The sequence below is a fragment of the Aythya ferina genome (genome assembly GCF_964211825.1).
Source record: "Aythya ferina genome assembly, chromosome: 4".
NCBI classification, from domain to species: Eukaryota; Metazoa; Chordata; class Aves; order Anseriformes; family Anatidae; genus Aythya; species Aythya ferina.
In genome coordinates this window covers 2,667,681-2,682,890 of record NC_140300.1, presented here as the reverse complement: position 1 = coordinate 2,682,890, position 15,210 = coordinate 2,667,681, and the positions used below count along the sequence as shown (strand labels likewise).

The 15,210-nt window shown below is 48.7% G+C and overlaps 1 protein-coding gene across 1 annotated transcript; it reads left to right on the top strand.

The window, feature by feature from the left end:
- The first annotated feature begins 254 nt into the window (after positions 1-254).
- On the top strand, positions 255-12,788 carry LOC311436667 (kyphoscoliosis peptidase-like). The gene is made up of 6 exons (XM_084519025.1): positions 255-913; positions 2,763-2,880; positions 3,579-3,696; positions 4,129-4,320; positions 5,726-5,916; positions 10,381-12,788. The coding sequence occupies exons 1-6, from the start codon at positions 275-277 to the stop codon at positions 11,703-11,705; spliced, it is 2,583 nt and encodes an 860-aa protein (XP_084375151.1). The 5' UTR covers positions 255-274; the 3' UTR covers positions 11,706-12,788.
- The last annotated feature ends 2,422 nt before the right edge of the window (positions 12,789-15,210 follow it).

The window sequence follows — 15,210 nt, the reverse complement described above, 5'->3', positions numbered from 1 at the left end:
AAAATAATAATAATTTAAAAATATCTGCACTTGGAAACCAGTCAAGGGCTTCTCTGTGGCATTTCTATCCTACATTTCTGCTGGAATTAGGGAAAAAAATGGTACATTTGGTTAAATTCTGCTGACCAAATCCTGATTTGCTCCATTTACGCATGCAGACAGGCGGGCTCTGAAGGAATCATTTCAGACTTTATTCTTCTTTTGTAAAAAAAACTCATCTCCCTTTCCATCCCCAGACCTCGGTGGTTTTTCCACCCCGTTACCTACTGCAGGGATGAAGACCAGCCACAACAGAGACAAGTCATCCAAATCCCACACCGCCAAAGCAAGCGAGCCAGTTCTTTCCCCTCACTCCAGGAACGGCAGCCACCATGAAAAACAACCCACCCGAAGCCCAGGGAGATGGACCCATCCCAGGAGCCAGAAAGAAAATGAGATGCCACCGCCAGCAGGAGACAACGTGCCTGGTCAGAGGGGGGCTCAGACATCAGATGTCTGTAATGGTAACTTGTCCCTGGGACATGTTTCTCAAGAGATCAACCCCGAGACCCCAGAGAAACTCCCCCGGCGAGACACCAAAAGGAACAGGAACAAGGATGGGGTGCTAAAGAACATCTCAACTGTGCAGAAAGTAAGGGATGAGCCCAAGGATTCCCCCTCCAGGGACGTTTTCCTGTTTTGGGCAAACAAAGCGAACGGCAGTGACCAAGGGGCCACCTTCCACAAGGTGTTTCAAAAGTCATCCATGACCTCGGGAAGTGTCTCTCCAGCTCTCCTTCCCAAGGAAGGGCCTAGCAGCTCAGAAGAAGAGAAATCAGCAAAAAATCCCCAAAGAAAGACCAGGAGGGATCTCTTCTCTGACTCAAAGGTTTTCAGCCACGTGGACTCCCATGTCCTACACGTGAGCCAGCAGGTAGGTCCTGGTGTCCCTCCGCAGGTCCATGTCCTCACCTTCAGCTTTTACCACAAGCTGATGACAGCAGTGGCAAGGTGGTGGCCAAACCTGGGCATTAGGGCTGGCTTCATCATGGCACAGGCTTCACAGGACCCCAGGCAGGATTGGATTTGGATAAAAGGATCTTGAAGACCTTTCTAGAAGGGTGCAAGGGGTCTGTTATATCATGCTCCCCTTTTCCAGGTGCGTGGGAGCCCAGAAGGAGAGCACCAAATTATGTAATTCCTTCCTCTTACCCCAAACCCGGTGCTGCTGTAATAATTTCTCCCCCAGGGCTGGTACAATTTGTCTAAGCAGCGAGCTCGCAGCGTACACATCAACTCATTATCAAGGAATAGCTGTGCTCTCCATTATAGCTGAAACCTGTAATTTCTACCTAGCCTGAGGCTGATATCCCTTGGGAAGAAGGATGCAGCAGTACTTCACAGTCTACCTGGTCTATTAAAAAAGAGAGGAGAGGGGGAGGGAGTTGGAAGGGAGGAGAAAGAAGGTAATAAACTACCAAAAATACTTCCAAGGCAATGGGGAGTGATGGGAACAGCATGTTTTGCTGTTTATTTGAGGTGCAAGCCTCTCTAAAACCTGGTGCATTTGGTCTCTTCTCCTTGGATGGGAATTATGAGTACCAAGAGCACGGGCAGAGCTCTCTGGCTGCCCACCAGTTGGGTATCACATCTCTGGCCATCTAGGAGCATCCTGGGGACTGTCTGCATGCACCCAGGTCACTGCCTGGGTGGTTTGGGGGAAAACAGACCCATCTGTTAACTCCAAATACCTCTGTGGATCCAGAAGTTACATATGAACCAAGAAGCTCTGCTCCAATTCTTCAGGGTCCTCGGGTTTATTCAGGGCCAGGATTACGTGGGAATGGGGCAACTCTCAATCTAGGACCTAATTCTACCATCTCTGGCTGAAACAGAGAATAGATTTGGGATGAATTTGCACCACGATGTGCAAAGAGGGAAGCAGGTAGCTAGATATCTAACAGCATCCCAAGCTCAGCATCCCAAAGCAAATCTTTAGCAATTACAAATGCAACACTTCCCATATGTTAAAAGAAAGAAATTTCCATCTGTGTGAAAATATCTTACATGGTTGGGGCAGGAAAGTCATTTAGGAGTAAAATAGCAGGGGCAGGAGGTTGGAGAAATCAGCTGGACTAAATTTAACCTGGTGAAAGAAAAGCCTGTTGCTAAAAATGCTTGTGCTAGCACAAAGAAGGGAAGAGCACAGAAATGTCAATGAGTGAATGGGAGGAAAGGGGCAGAAAGGCTTTTAAGAAATTAAGGAATTTTTAGTGGTAGGGGCAAAAATCTTTTCCCCACCCATTTTGGGGTATGGATTTGGCTGAAGTTTCACAGTCTCAAGAAGAGGATCTGAGCCACAAGGATGCTCCTCTTCGGAGTTAATACACTGAGAAATTAATCGGTGTGGGGCTGGAAACCCTATGTCCCAGAAATGTGGCAGACTCACCTCCAGGAAAAGACCCTCTGGGCCACTTGAACCAGGTGGAGAGGACACTGGAGCGGTGGCACTGTGCCTCCCACCAAAGGAATGGGAAACACCACCTTCATTTCCTCCAGCTTGCAACTCCAGACCTTAGGCTTTCATAAAACCATGCTAGGAAAATGGGCAAAATACCCTGTTCTACCACAAACCAGATTTTTGCATTTTCAATTCTGGGGTGGGAAATGCCGCTTTGGGGTTTTCGTGATGTAGCTTTTCTTTCCAGCAAGCCCATCATATCAGCAGTGACCCAGTCATGCGGTGGTGAGTGCCTCGATCTCACCTGTCCTCTCCATTGCAGCTGAAATCTGGGCACAGCAGGATGTCCGTCCAGGCCATCGTTTCCCTCATCACTGCCAAATCCCAGAGCAAGCTGGAGATGGTGCGGGCAATATGGTTTTGGCTCTGCCATAACATCGGTAAGTCTGGTCCTGCTGTTTTGTAGTGGTGTGATGGAGCTGAGAGCCCTTTCCTTGGATGCCTCCTCCTGGATTTAGGCTCTCCGTGTCCTGGAGAACAGTCTCTACGGTGTTCCTACGGCAATCACAAATTGAAATAATCCCCTCCTGACTTTGGGAAAGAGCCTGGGGTGGGAAATAGTCGCAAACTGGGACCCTCCATCCTGAAAACGACACCTGCTGGGTACCAGACCCCCAGAGACATGGGTTGAGCCCACTCACCTCCGGTGCTCTCAGCTCCAACGCACCCGAGGGCATCTCCCTGATAATGCGTGCGTGGTGCGAGCCCGAGGAAGCCGAGCTATGCCTGGCAGCAGTCATCTGGGGACACAGGAATCTCAGCACAATGCAGCCGCTTCGTGCTACTTTACCCTACTACATCCATGTGTGCGAGACAATGTGATTGTCACTGTACCTCACTTGAATGGCGCAACCGCTGTTTACATGCGCTGAGGATCCAATTCCCCCAAGGCGTTAGCAATTCTTTGCGCATATGGGGAATTGTCAAGCTCTTGAATAACTACGGAGAGAAGAGCTGTCATGGCTTCCAGGGTGTGTAGGCAGAGAAACAGGGTTGGGCAGGAGAAGGAATGGGATCGGTTTGGAAATAATAAGCCCATACGTTGGCCTGAAGTTGGGTGGTATTCTCCCTTTCCTAGAATACGATGTGGATGGCTTCCTGGGGCTGTCTCAGAAGATCCACGTGCCAGAGCAGGTTCTGCAGACGGGGAAAGCTGTGTGTTCTGGTTATGCCCATTTGTGCCGGGAAATGTGCAGGTAAAAACTCACCTTGGGCTTTCTCCTCCTGCCCCATTAAAGATCCGAGTGGGAGACCTACAGCTGGCACGTAACCGGCATCACTTACCCACTGCGTCCCTTCCTCCTTTCCTGCTTGGATGGAGGAGTAGGGATGGGTTTGATGGAGAAACCAGGATCTGAGATACAAGGACTGATGTTTGGGAGTAGGCTGGGTGAGCAGCAGGCTGGCTGAAAGCTGGATTTGGCCAACAGCTGCCACAAACATGGGACCTTGGATTTGGGGATGTCAAATTGGAGCCAGGAGTTGGACTTGATGATCCTTATGAGTCCCTTCCAAGTTGGGATATTCGATGGTTGTATGATTCTACGAAATTTGCCGTGCAGTTTGGGTTGGTTTGCAAGAAGCAGGCGGAAAGCAGTGGTTGTTGAGTGGTTGTCTCCCCTGGGCAGGGAGGCAGGTTTGAGCTGCGTGGAGGTCCCGGGTTTTGGCCGGGGCCTTGGTGCCCATGGAGGCCAGTGGTGCCAGCAGCAGAAGACAGGCCACATGTGGAACGCGGTGGAGCTGGAAGGACAGTGGTGCCTCCTGGATGCCTGCTGGGGTGCAGGGACCGTGGATCCAGAGAGGAGGTTGTTCGTGCCCAGGTGAGACACACCACCACCCCACACCATGGCTGGAAACATGTCCCTCAACGCAAACTGACAAGGTTCAACATGGCCTTGGAGATGGTCATCCCAAACCTTCTGATAGACCCCATAAAGACCAGGTTTGCCAGATCTTGAGCCCACATTTCAAATTCACCCCAATATGCTCACCCTTATCTACGGTGGGTCCTCGGGGACCTCGTGCAAAAAGAGACCCTCTATAGGGTCCAAACACCTACCTGCAAGTTCCTTACTCCCTGATCCAGGGGGGCAACTTTTCAGGTGACAACTCCTCCATTGTGTCCCTCTCCCTCTTCCAAATTTATTTTAATCCGTGGTGACAAAACAAACCCTTGTTTTCACAGCAACTTCACTCTTATGTGGCTCCACACATAATTACTTCAGATTTCTCAGCCCATGTTAAGCAAATAATGACTCTCATGGAAGTTATTTGTACAATTTAATAATTTCCATTAACTATATTATGGGACTGACATTTTTAATTTTTTTTTCCTCTCTCTCTAATAATGTGTAATGAAATAATTGTGGAATTTCTAATAGGTAATTATCTTGCTGCAAACAGTTTATAACACCAGTGAGCATGGGTTGTTTTTAGCTGAGCATGAGGGAAAAAAAAGAGCAGAAGAACCATCACCTATGGCAACAGGCAGAGATAACAGCTTCTTGTTGGTCCTTGTGGAGTCCCCCGGGGTATCTGCTCCAGGCTGGGCAGGCTGAGTGAGCTTTACCTGCAAGGTGCTGTCAAAGTCCTCAAAATACTCAGGTTGACAGATGTAACAGGGCTCCCCAGTACAAGGCTGCAGGTTGACCCCTCAGCAAAGGCAATGTTCGGAAAGTCAGGCTGGGCACGTTCAAACTGGAACCAAGATGTATTTTTCTAAAAAGTCCTGAGTACATTCTTGGAAGAGGTCACAGGATTCGGGGTGTGGAGAGCTGTCTATAAAGACATTTTCCAGGAAAAATGGGTGCATCTAGGCTGGAAAGAAGTGCTGGAGGATCCCTCCCAGCATTGGCAAGCTCAACAAGGTGCTGGATCATTTTTTGCGGGCAATCAAACCTTGCATTTGACCTGCTGAGAGAGGGATCCTTTCCCCACCCCTAAGATCCATGAAATAAAAGAAAAGGGAAGGAAAACAAGAGCTGAAGGGCTCTGCTCAGGCCCCCAGCAAAGCTGCAGCTCTCAGAAGAAGCAAAGCCAACACAGTCAGAGGTTTGGTAGCATATTCCTGGAGTGGGATGTGAGCATAGGAGTGAAATGCTCAGTGAGAGCTCAGTCCTCCCTTACTGAAGCTGGTGCAGCTCTGTTGGGGTGGGGGAAGCTCCCTTCCCATATGCTAAAGGTTTTCTTGTACCCTCCACGGTGTCCTCTCCTCTTGCCCTGCAGGCACGATGATTTCTTCTTCCTTACTGACCCTGAGCACTTCATCGAGACCCACTGGCCGGAGGACCCCGAATGGCAGCTCCTGCAGAACCCCATCTCGCGGGAAGACTTTGAGCGGAGGGTTTTTAAAACCTCAGAGTTTTTCAGACTTCAGCTCTCCCTCCTTTCTCCAAACACTTCTCTCCTCAGAACAGGTAAATACAAAGCAAGGGCTAAATCCAAGTGATGTCCAGGCTCGCTTGCTTTTAAGAAACAAGTCTGAATCGAGGATAATATTTCTCATTCAAAAGTGGCCCATCTGTCTATTTTTAAGCACATGTTTAACATCCAGTAGAGCAGAGGCACATATTTAAGCAATTTCTGGAATCACAGCCATTGTGTGATACTGTGATTAGTCAACTGGGAATTAGGATTCATAAATTATAGCTAATTGAGCCAAATCACTTAAGTCCCTTTGTGCCTGGCTTTTCCCATCTAAATTCACCAACAGTAGCAAAATAGTTTCAAGATACCTGAGACACAATCCTCATTGTGCTCACAGGCTGGGGAAGGAGACTCCCAGACAAAACATGGCCTGAAATGGTCACGTCTCAGGTTCTGAAAATGAAGGGGGGTGGAGCTGTTTTTTCCTTGATTGTATTTTTTCTGACAATTTTTCAGGCCAGATATAAAATGATTTTATTTTATTATTATTATTTTTTAACCTAGATATCCGTTACACATCTGTTCCTTTGCATGGTTCTAAGTGTATACAGATTTCTCCTGCAGTTTATTTTATCAGGAGAGCAAGATAGAAGATAAAGCAACATCCTATTGAGGGCACTTGTCAGACTTACAGAAAATGAATGTACAACAAGGCCCAGCAGAAAGCTTTTAACTGAGAGATTTTCTTACTTACATAGAAAAGAAAATCCTCCAATATTTCCAGGATGCTAGGGTATTGCCAAGACAAGCTGTCGCTCACCTTTTGAGCAGCAAGCAGCCTGGGAAAATCAAATGAAATTGGGAACAGCTGAAAGGTCAGTGCTGTTATGCAGGGATCTCGTGGTGCTTCTCCACTGCAGGACCTTGGAGCACTCCAAGGAGGGGTCTTTAACCATAGCACAGGCCATACAGCACCTATATAGCCAATACAGGGGTGGAGACTGATTAAGTCCTTTCAGGCCCCAGCCACCAGGGAGGCCCCCAAGGCACACAACCAAATAACACAGAGTTTGCAGCCTCAAAGGAAAAGCAGGAGATCAATAGCACCAGCAGTCCCTTTATCTGCATGCCAGAGTGATAAATTGCAAAACATGGCCTCCCACCAAACATCATTAGCTGTGGTACAAAAGCCCAAAGGGAAGAATGAGGAAAAATAAGTATTTTGTTATCCTCTTTCCTCCCTTTCCCCAGTTTTTGATAGCCAAAAGACGAAGAAATGGAGCCCAACAGCAGCTTGGGGCTTTGGGTCCCTGTGGGCCACTGGCTGCTGTGAGCCAAAACGTACCTGGGGAGAGAAGTTAGGGGAGCAAAATTGCTGGCACATCCCAGCCACATCGCTGTTCTGCACCCCTTGGCTGGATGAACTCCTCTCCCTCAGCCACAAAAATCACTGGGTGACCTGGGCTACAGGCACAGCTTGCTTTTGTTTCCTCCAAAACTGAGATGAAAGGAGATTTTCCTATTAGGACAAAAAAAAAAAAAAAAAAAAAAAAAGGACAACTTTTTTTCCCCTCCCAGTGAATGTCTCATCTTGCAGAGGGAAAGAACTGTATTCTTGGGCTTAGCTTGAACAGTTTAACTACTGCCATTAGCCTCAACAGCCAGCGCCATATAGAGAGAGGAGTGTGCTTAAAACACCAAATTGCAAACCCAGATTGTGAACCAAACCAGATGTCTGCTTTCATTGACGCAAAATTATGATTGTATTGATCTAGGTCAGCGGGAGGAAGCCAGCATCTTAAACATCTCAGACAATCCTAGGGCAAAAATGCTCAAGATCCTTGGTGCAAAATCTCTTTTTCCTTTTTGGCTACTGTGGATCGATTTCTGCTCTCTTGCATCTGAGCAGCTCCCGTCTGTCTAAAATGCTTACGAGCTTTCAGCCAAGATTCCTTCCACAAATCACTATCTGATGAGAGCTGAAGGTGGGACACCTTGCAAAGGGACCTGATTTTCAGGAAATACCTGGCAGCCGTTTTCTGAAAACTCATCATTTTTAATTGGTAAGGTGTCCTGGGCCATCAGGGTTGGTGCCCGCAGTGATGGAAGGCATTCAGTCCTATGGAATTAGGACTTTGTAAGACTTTTGTGTATGGAAAAGCAGTCATTGGTGGTATGCTGTAGATACAATAGCTAGGGTGGGAGACGGGAAGAGAAGACTTTTAGACAAGGCTTTGAGAAATTAGAAACATGCCTGTACTTTAATGGTGGCTTTTTTCCCCCAAACAATTAATGCAACATACATTGACCTCCTGCAGCATTGAGTGCGCTGACGTGGGAACCTATCCCCAGCTTCACCTGGCCTCCCTGAAAACCAGGAATCTCATGGCTTGAATTAACTCAATAAAACAAGCAAATGTTTGTTTTAAATGTAGCCATTAATTATCTCCTTGGGTCCTCTTCCCAAAGCAAAACGCATTGCTGGCTTCCCTATCTCATCATCGCTGGCTCCGCTGCATACAATGTTCTGTTCTTTTCTTTCTTCCTAAAGATCCTAATACGATGCAGCCGGCCAGGCCAGCAGCTTCGGAAACTAGCATAGAGAGAATTTAATAACAAGCAAACCTGCAGTTAATAAAGTCTGTCATCAGTAATGTCTCCACTGAACACTTGCCAGGAGAGAATTGTTTGCACTTACTGTGTGAGCCAAGTCACAGCTTTAACAGGCAAGGCACAAATAAAACCCAGCCTTCCCATTCTTTTCACATCTCTGTTTCGACCTACCAAAAAAGAACTCTGGGGCAAACAATGAAAAAATCCAGATTCAAACAGGGAAAGAAAAAAAAAAAAAAAAAGAAAAAGCCCCCCCCCCCATTATTCATTAGATTATGAAACATGTTTCGTAATCTAATAATTAGCAAGAGACGATTTTTTTTTTTTTTTTCAGCATGAAACTGGAGGCTTTTGTCATTTTGTGTTAGCACCCCAAACAAATGAACATTGTGCACAGCGCCGGTGCCGATACCAGCCGTGGGCTCCCGCGGGGTGCCAGCGCTTGGTACGGGGCTCGCCTCTCTCCAGCAAAAATGTTGTGGTGAGGACGGGACGGCGCGGAGCAGCCACGCTCGGGACAGGAGATGAGTCCCCCTCGGGCACTCGGGGTCCCTGTGTAATGAAGAGCAGGCTCGATTTGCACAGACCTTGATGCTGGTGGGTTTGAGCATGCATCTCAGTAGGTCTGCGTGCCAGTGGCAGGGGCTGGGAAGCACGCTGAGATCCTCCAAGGGCAAAAGGACTCCAAGTCTCCTTCTCCGTGGCTGTTTTTCTCATGCTTTCATTTACACCTAGAGAAAAAGGGTAAAAAATACCTTTAAACGTGGGTTTTATAGCCAGGCTGCCCCAGGACCTGTGGCTACACGTGCTGATAGCAGCCTGCTGGTGAGATGGTTCTGTCTTCTTCAGGACCAAGGCTTGTGAAACCTTGTCCCTTCCCCACTGCAGGATTAACCAACCACCCCTGCTGCCCAGGAGCAGACAGAGAGCCCTGGGGAGGGTTTGGTGCACCAAAAATGCTCTCCCTGACTGGGGCAGGGGTTTACGAGCAGCAAGATGTGATAAGCAGGGAGTGGTGACACCAGGACTGAAGTGATTTTGCTCCTCCATGGTGACCTCCTATGGCCGTGCTTCATTTTTGGGTACAAAGCAGGGTTCAGATTGGCTTAAAGCCATCTCCTGTGCCTTGCCTGGGGCAGTGAGTTGGCTACCAGGGAGGTATTGAGTGCTGCATGGTGGCCCTAAGGAGAAACCTGCTTGAGTCCTCCCCCAGAGAGCAAAAATCCCAAGGAAAGAGCCACCGAGCTTATCCACCAACCCTGGTACCACCAGCAGGTACCAGTGCCAAAGCATCTTTTCTCTGCACTTTCTCCTCTCCCCTCCTGCCCAGCTAGGGCACGCGCCAAACCAGAAGCTCGTGGATGTTTGTGATTTATGGCGAGGCCAAATTTTAGAAAAATATTATAGTAATAATTATGGAAAAAATTAAACTCATTCCTAAAATGTGGCAGCGTTGTGGGATCTCCTACCAGCCAGGCTGGAAAATTTTGATCCTCCCAGCTGCTTTGCTGGTTTGACACCACAGTACAAGACCTGCAGCTTAGAGGAATGACTGCAGCTCAAGAAGCCATGAAATAATTATCTCCATATGGGACATTGACTGAGTTTTGGGTGTCTTGAGACCCAAAGAATAATTATGTGTACCTATCCTCTTCCTCTCTAGATCTAGTGGTATCATCAATTTACTCAGAAAAGGGGAAAAAAATGGTAGAAGGTGAGGAAGGATCTCACTGAGGTCTGTCCACAGGTAGGGAGGGAAAGTGAGAGGGAAAATTGGGTCTCCATCACCTGCACAGATGAGGTCCATGCTGGGTCCACACTGCAGATCTTGTGCTGAGAAATGAATGTGTTGCACTGCTGATGAAAGGATTGTAAAAGGCGTTTTGTTCACTTTCCTACAGCCCATGGGGAGGCAGCAGTGACGCTGGGGAGCACCCACCCAACAGAGTTCACCTACCAGCTCTCCAAAGCTCAGGGCACCGCGACCGGAGAGGCCGTGGGAGCAGCGCACGGGATGATGGTGGTGTCTGAGAACAGCGTGACCATCAAGGTGACTCCCCCGACCAAGGGCTTGTTCGACCTCATGGTCTTCGCACGCCACGCCGACTCCCAGGGCCCTTACAACTGGGTGTGCTCCTATCGGATTCAGTGCCCGGAGCCGCGCAACGGGGAGACCCTGCCTGAAAACCCTTTTCATTTCTGGGGCCTCCACCAAAAGGTGAGAGACTTTGGCATTGAGGACAGCAGCTACAAAGGGGAGCTGCTCGTTGCCCCCCAGGGGACTTTGCTTTTGACCCTGCAGACATCCCGAGCCTTGCTTGCCATGTACGAGCTGGTTCATAAGGATCTAGATGCTGCTCTGAGCAAGAAATGCCTGGCCGCTCAAGCTGAGGAGGAGAAACTGAGTTGCCACGTGCTCTGCCCTTTCCAGGGCTACTACCGACTCTCCATGTTCGTGAAAGACGTGGAAGGCACCACCACCTTCAGGAACGCGGCCAATTTCCTCCTCCACTGCTCGGGACCTGTCAACCAGAACGAGCTCTTCCCCTCGGGGCTGAGCCTGCACTGCGGGAGCGGGCTCAGCTCCAGCAGCCACGGCCTCTCCAACCCCAGCCACTCAGCCCCCATCATCACCACCAAGCTGGGGAAGTGCAACATCACCTTCCACGCGCCCGCCAACGTCGAGGTGATGGCCAGCTTGAGCAAGGACAAGGTCACCGCCAGCAGCGAGTACCCCCTGGAGAGGTACGTGCTGGTGACCCACCTCAAGTCCAAAATCAGTGTGTGCGTCGTGCTCCCCGAGTCGGGCGTGTACAAAGTGGGGCTTTTTGGGAGAAGCAAGGACAACGAGGAGTTCTCCCATATTTGTGACTATATCATACGCTGCTTCTCTGAGCCCTGCTGGCCTCCTTTCCCCAAGGTCTACAGCTTGTGGAGGAGAGGGTGCGTGCTGCTGGAGCCGCGCACGGGCGTGCTGCAGGAGCAGAGCTGGGTGCGGTTCAGGGTGAAGGTGCCAAAAGCCCACAAAGCTGTCGTCCTCGGGCAAGAGAAGACGGTGCTGCAGCTCGCTCCCAGCGCCGTTTGGGAAGGGGACGTGTTCAGCGGGGCTGCGGGGACAACGATCAGACTGGCGGCCAGCTTCAGCCAGCACTGCTCCTCCCTGGAGGTGCTCCTGGGGTTTGAGGTGGGAGGTGGCCCACCTGCCTCCCTGGGGTGTTCGGGGTAACGCGCCGGGAAGGGTTTGAAAAGCCAGGGAAGGAAGCACAAGCTCTTAAAACTGAAGGATGTTGAGGAGACGTGGAGAAATCTCCCAGAACTTTATGGCATGTCAGGGGGGAGTCTGGGTGTTACACGCGGAGCTTTTCTTCCCGCAGGATATCCAGATACTTGCTGGGGCCTCCTATCCCACTCGGAGATCTCGCCGCCGCTCAAATCAGTACCAACATATGGAAGGCTCCTCATATTTTGCTTCTGTCAGAGGAAACCATTGTTCAGCTTCTCTACAGGAAGGATGTCTCACTGCTTATTACCAGCTTGAATAATTGTTTGGAATGTTTCATTTGACATTTATTCAAGAACTTGGAAACCCGCATAGTTTCTTTCTCTTGAGAGGATAACAACAACAACAGAAAAGAGCCCAAGCTGGAGCCAAGAGCATCAGATGGTAGCAAGATTTTAAAAATGTAAATATATAGTAAAGCAACCAAGACCTCCTCGCAGAGGAAACCTGTACTTGGGCAGAGGAGAGGGGAAAGGAAGGAAAGAGATGCTGCATTTTATCAGCCATGTCTTTAAAACATCTTCCAGGTCTTCTTTATCAAAGATGACAAGTAGATACACACTTAAGAGCTCCGAGGGTTTGAAATTAAGAGAGGGAACAGGCAAGGAAGTGGCTCTGTAGCCAAAGCTTCTAACCGCAGAGTGGAAAGCGCAGACAACTGCTCTTAAACTTTGGCAGATGCTGCAAGGCACCATAAACAGGAGACGGCAACGCCGGGCAGGGCCCTCGCAGCATCCAGGAGAACAGATGACACTTCTTGTTGGAAGAAAACACGCTGTGAGAATCTAAAGAAAAAGGCAAGAACTGCTATTGCATCATCTGGTGCACGAAGCGGTGCCACTGTTGGGATAAATTTAGAGGCCATGGGCTGGAAGATACACAGTGGAAATAATTCTCCGTGCCTGCAGTGGAGTGATGCTTGAAATGGGGATTCTGGTTGCAATATGGAAGAACCGTGGGTTATTTTTGGATGCTGCACAAGAGATAGGGGAGGGGGTCGTTTGCTTTCTTCAGGTCTAGCAATTTAAATTTCACCTGTAGCAAAAATTCAAATAGATTTGAAACTTTTCAAGATCTGTAAATCAGGCAATGTAGATAGATATCGTGTCAGGGTCTGCATTTGACAGCAAACTCGCTGGAACCACGCTGATGTGCTGGAAGAGTCCCCTGAAGAACGAAGCACAAGGACTGCTCTGAAGGAAGGGAAGCACCAGCAGGCACAGGCTGAACTCTTGCCTGTGAACTTAAAAAAAATAATAATAATTTAAGAAGTACAGATCCCTGGATTCTCCTGTTCTGCCCCATATTTTGGTAGTCCACATTGGGCCATCCACTCGGATGGATAAGGGAAGGAGACGTGCAATGTGCCTCAGCTCCCCCCTGTGTCTTTCAGAATAAACACAACAAAAAATCCTGTTCCCTGTGAGGCTGAGCAGACAACCCAGAGCCCAGCCCTGAGGGTCAGAGCCCCGAAAGCTGCTGGCACTCAGAGTTGTCCTCCAGACTTGCCCCTACTTCATGAGCAATAGTCTTCTGACCACGTCGTGCTCCCTGAGCAGGGGGGATGCTGCTGGGCAATTTCCCAGATTTCCTCCAAGCTGCATTGCCCATGGATAGCACTGGCCATGAAATTTTAATCTGCAGAGCTCAATCCCTAAGCCTTTTTTTTTTTTTTATAACTTTGTGGCAGAGTTTTGGCTTGGCAAACGAAAATGACTGACAAGAGACACGACTCTCAGTTCCCATTGCCATCTTCCTTTCCATGTCTTCTTTTTCCTTTTCAGCCAGCTTTGCTGCTAACTCTCCTCAGCTGTGCCCCTCTAACCCTGTTGAGCCACTCTACGTATCTGTGCGTGCGCAAACACTGCGAGCTGAAACTGTCCCATCTTTGCCCGATTTAAGCAGGCAGGTCATGATCGTGAGACCCCAGGGAAAATCCAGCTTCCAGCCCAGTGATTAACTACTTTTTATCCATCATAATGAGGTCCAGATTAGAGTTACCTTGATTTGGGGTCCAAACAATTTATGTCAGCATATAATTACCTGGAGGTGCTGAGAACTTTAATGATACTCCCACAGGGAATTTTTCACTTCAAGGATCTGAAGTCAATCTACTCATATTTCCTCTCTATGCATGCTTGGGTATAGCATGCAACCTATTTTAAATGTCATTCTTATTTAGATTTACATACCTCAAAGCCTGCACCCCCAGCTCTAAGTGCCTTCACAATAAACACGAGCACCACCTCTCCAAAAATAACAGCCCTGGAGCAAGCATCACTCATGAAAACACAATGATAAGCGAAAGAACAAACCCGTATGTCTCTCCTCCTCTCACTCCCTCTGCCCATCAGGATTAAATTAGGTAAAGATAGATTACAACACATACCTGGAGCTACAAAACACACCTAGTTCTGAGCTAACTTGGTTCAAAAAGTCATTGGGAGGCCTCCAGGCATGCACGGAGCTGTGGACAGCCAAAACCAGGAGGCTGCACCCAGCTCTACAAGCCTTCTTGGCTGAGAGGCTTCTTTGCAACCAAAATCGAAGCAGGTAAGAGCAGGAAGAGCTGAACATGAACCCCCTGGACTAAAACCTCCCTGAGCAAGGTAAGGCAGCAGTCACCAACCTGAGCAGCATTTCTGGGCAACCTGCTCGTGGTGTCCCTGTGCGATAGGGACTTGGAGCAGATCACCTACGGAGATCTTTCTGCCCCCAGCCATTCTGGGATCCCGTGAGCCTGGAGTGAGTTTTTGTCTTCCTCTATGGAGCTGTATGTGATGTCAACCAAACACTGTGTCCAAATTCTTTGGCTTTACATATTTCCCTGTGCTATATCCCTGTTAAGATTGTCATTAGTGTGAATTGTGTTCATATTTATTTAGTTTATCCAGTGAGTCTGTATCATTGAAGTGGCTATACAAGCTGTGTTTTCTTTGGCTCCTTGTTGTGCTTCTTTGCTTTGGTGCTATTAAAGCCTGAGATGACCATTCTTTCCAACCTGTGTTTGGCCTTCAGTGACTTTGTTTGGGGGGGAATGAGGGTGTAGGAATTTCCAGAAATGTATGTGAATGTGTAGCTAGCTGCCAGACTGCAGCAAACGAACATCAGGACACTGGGGTAGGAGCTAAAGTCTTCCTATGCGCATGCTGTAGTTGGGATGAGTTGTACCCTCGGAGTACAGCTCTGTCTGTTAGCATCCATGAGCTTCCCACACCACCAAATCATGCTGAGGCTGTGGTACAACAAGTCAGCATGACAATATAATGAAGTTTCTGCCACCCTTGGAGCAGGTCATGGCTGTACACATGCACCACGTGTGCTCTGCGTGTTCATGCACACCATGAACCAGCCTGGCCCATCTGCAGCCTGGATGCCCTTTTTTCCTGTGTTACTTTTACAGCTTATGTATTGAGGGTAGGACAATCTGTGGGGTTATCAGGATTTGTGT